Consider the following 3,376-nt stretch of genomic DNA (forward strand, 5'->3'; position numbering starts at 1 on the left):
CCAATCTCCTCATCCAGATCATCAATAAAAATATTAAACAAGAGCAGCCCCAATACTGAGCCCTGGGGACACCGCTTGTGACCAGCCACCAGCTGGATTGAGCTCCATTCACCACCACTCTCTGGGCTTGGCCGTCCAGCCAGTTTCTAACCCAGCAAAGAGTGCACCTGCTTGGGACATGAGCCACCTGCTTGTCGAATGGGGTGCTGTGGGAGACTGTGTCAAATGCCTGAACTGAAGATGCCTTATTTGCCTAAATTAAGACCAGTGTTTTGTTAGGTAAATGCAGAGCCTTTCTGGTTAACACTAGAAATAGGGTCTCTTAGAACATAGTTTATCTGACCTACTTCATCAGTCTGTATTAAGGAAACATTAATCCCACCTCCAAGTGCCTATTTCTGATGTCGATTTTAATTAGACGTCCTTGGCAGCAAACTTGGGACATCTGTCTGGGTGAATCTGATGCCTGGTGTTTTCCAGTGTATAGTAAGAGTGTGTGTGTGTGTGTGTGTGTGTGTGTGTGCGTGCGCGCACGCACGCGCATGTGTGTGTTGTGGTTTGTTGGGGGTTTATGTGTTTGGGTTTGTTTTTTTTTTTTAAAAGGTGGCAGCTGGCCGAGAATGGTACGTTCACACTATTTACACGGTCCGATCGAAGGAAAATGTGCAGAGACACAATGGCAAACGAAGCCTTGACTACCACCATGTGTTGTCCTCTGCTAAGGGCAGAGTTAGCACCGCAGCCTTTAAGCGCAGCCGAAGAGCCAACCCAGAGACCCCAGTCTTCATGCGAGACATTGGAGCTGATAAGAACAGGGGCACTAATATTCAGCACATTGCACTTAACCGTTCCGCCAAACCCGTCGTCAGCCGGAAGGACGCAGTCCCAGCTGGCACGCCGCACCACCGGCCTGCGCTGGAAGTCACACGCGGGGACTCTGGAAACAATATTGTACCCGTTACGGGAGGCTTGGCAGGACTGCTGGTTCTGATCTGCACTCTGGGCGTAACGCTGGTTGTGTTGAAGCAGAGGAAACAGCCCCCTGCTGGGAAAAGCAAGGTGCCCACCAGCCAGTCCAGCAGCAGCGAGGCCGTGCCCACACGGCACAGCAGCAGGGACAGTTCAGAAGTCTAGCTGGTTTCTTGGGTGCTTGTCTTTTAACACGCAATTTCACCAAAAAGCGCAGACTCTCAACTCTAGCTCTTGGCTGGCGCCTTTGCACAGACAGCTGGTGGCCCGTTGGATTGTTTGTAACGGGCTGCTGGCTCTGACAGGGTTGGTGTGCTGGGTTCGTGTGCGAGCGACTGACTGGCAGAATTCAGATGAATACTCCATGAAGGGGATTGGTGCTGCTTTCCTTTTTTTTCAAACCTACTTTTTCTTTGTTTTGAATATAGGCAGCTGTAAACGTGCCTTGTACCCCCCAGGAAAGGCTGGTGCTTAGAAGGATGCTGGTTTTGACTACATGTACAGTACCTAGCTTTCATATAACTGTTTTAGGGGGTGGGTGGTTTTTTTTGTTTTGTTTGTTTGTTTGAATAATTATCGCTGGGGAAGGAAGAAGACACTAGTATTAGAATGGAAGCTAAGTAGTAGATGATTGTGTTCTTTCAAACGGGTGATACCAACAGCCAGCAGTGGGACTCACACAGGTGAGGCTGTAGCTGTGGGCAGCTGTAAGGTGCGCTACACGTGCTCTGTGAGCGCTGGCACTCGAGGGTAAAGCCACGCTAGAAACGCAACACGCCAAGGCTTCGGTGCCGGCGTCAAGTGCTTTCAACCAGCCTCACACGGAGTCTAGTATGTCCGAACGATGCTGGTGAGCGCCTTCCCACAGTAACTGCCTGTCTGCCTTTGCCCGCTGCAGCCATCATAGCATCAAAAGGCAGGCAAATACTTCCACGAGTAGCTTGTTTTGCCAGAGCGCACTGGGGAACACACTTTGTGGTTTTGGTTTTTTTTTTTACTTTGAAAGAAAATGGATTGTCTCTAACTAGTAGGCTGCTATTTGGGAGATTAAGGTTTAGTTCCTTTTGCTTTCTGCATCCTGGCACTTGAGAATTGTTCGCCCAAATGAAGGGCTGTTAAGAAATCTTTCCCTTCTCGCTTCCTCTATAAAGGTTTTTATTTAGGCTAGTTGTAAACAAATGATCATGGCCTGTTTGGGTTTGGGGTTCTGAGGGTGTTTGGGGTTTTTTTTTGCCCCTGTGAACAGGGATGCTTTTAAAGGAAGGCTTCACCACGGCAGCGTTTTTGTTTAGGGTACGCTAAGCATCATCTCTTCTAGGGCTGCCCCGACAATCCAGCTTGTAAAGCGCTGTGGGCCGGCTGGTACCTCCGCTGCACGTACCACCTTCTTTTGACTTTTCGAAGAGCAAGGTGCGGGTATGCAACCTGTTTCCAGCCGGTGTCTGCAAAGCAGTCACCTGCCACTAGAAACTCATTTAATGTGCTAATAAGAACTGCTCTGCTGTACCTGAAATCTACTTGTGTGAATTCTCAGCTTTTTTTTTTTTTTAAGTCTCGCTTTGCTAAAGTGCCAAAAAAGCTGATTTTTCTAGGGATGGGTTTCTGCCTGTTTACACAACACTGATGCCTTTTGGTGTTCTTAAAAGGGCCAAAGCTGAGTGAAGATTATTCTGTGCAAACTGAGCCTTTGTTCCGGTTGGTTCGTTTGCTTTTTGTCTTTTTCCCCTAGTAAATTCCAAAACTATGCTGCATTAGATGCTGGCATTGGGAAAGACGCCCTTTCCTCTCGGTCATTATGGGCCGGGTACATAAAAGACAGGCCAGCGTAGGAACCCCTTGTGCAGGGTAGGGTCTGCCTAGCACGGGCTGCCAGACACTCACAGCCCTGCGCGCCCAGAGCCAGCACCAGTTCTTTCTCTCCCCAGTAACCAAGACTGTCTCTGCCTTTACCGCAGCTGCTGGAGAGCAGCAGTCTGCTTCACCGGGTGGGACGGCTTCTGTTCTCACTGGCTGCTGTTTGCCAAATAAAAACAACTCTACCGGTTTAAGGAAGCACCAAGCTGGGCCGGACTGACTGACTGACTGACCGACGTTTTAAGCACAAAAATGCTATCACTTTGTTCCAAGCTGTATGTAAATGGATCATTAGTTCTTGAGGCAAATGCCTGGCCTTCCCACCAATGTCGAAGAACAGAGCGTATTTATTTGTGCAGTAAAATAAATAAAGGTAAGGTCAGAGGCACAGCATCTCCCAAAACAGGGGCTGACTGGTTGGGGCTTGTAACAAGAAAACACAACCCACTAGTTCTACTGCTCATAATGGAAAAAGTGTTCACAACACCCTAAGAGAAAAAAAAAATAAATCAGGGGATGACTAAATAAATAGGTATTCAGGTGGAAACATTAA

The 3,376-nt window shown here is 48.3% G+C and overlaps 1 protein-coding gene across 1 annotated transcript in view; it reads left to right on the plus strand.

Moving 5' to 3' along the window:
• FREM3 (FRAS1 related extracellular matrix 3) overlaps positions 1-1,134 on the plus strand; it is a 71,068-nt gene extending 69,934 nt beyond the window's left edge. The window contains exon 24 of the mRNA XM_086464787.1: positions 604-1,134. Coding sequence (XP_086320913.1) covers positions 604-1,134 — 531 coding nt within the window. The remainder of the gene's footprint in view (positions 1-603) is intronic.
• Positions 1,135-3,376: the final 2,242 nt, after the last annotated feature.

Source organism: Leptosomus discolor, chromosome 4 (genome assembly GCF_034619465.1).
Source record: "Leptosomus discolor isolate bLepDis1 chromosome 4, bLepDis1.hap2, whole genome shotgun sequence".
NCBI lineage: Eukaryota > Metazoa > Chordata > Aves > Leptosomiformes > Leptosomidae > Leptosomus > Leptosomus discolor.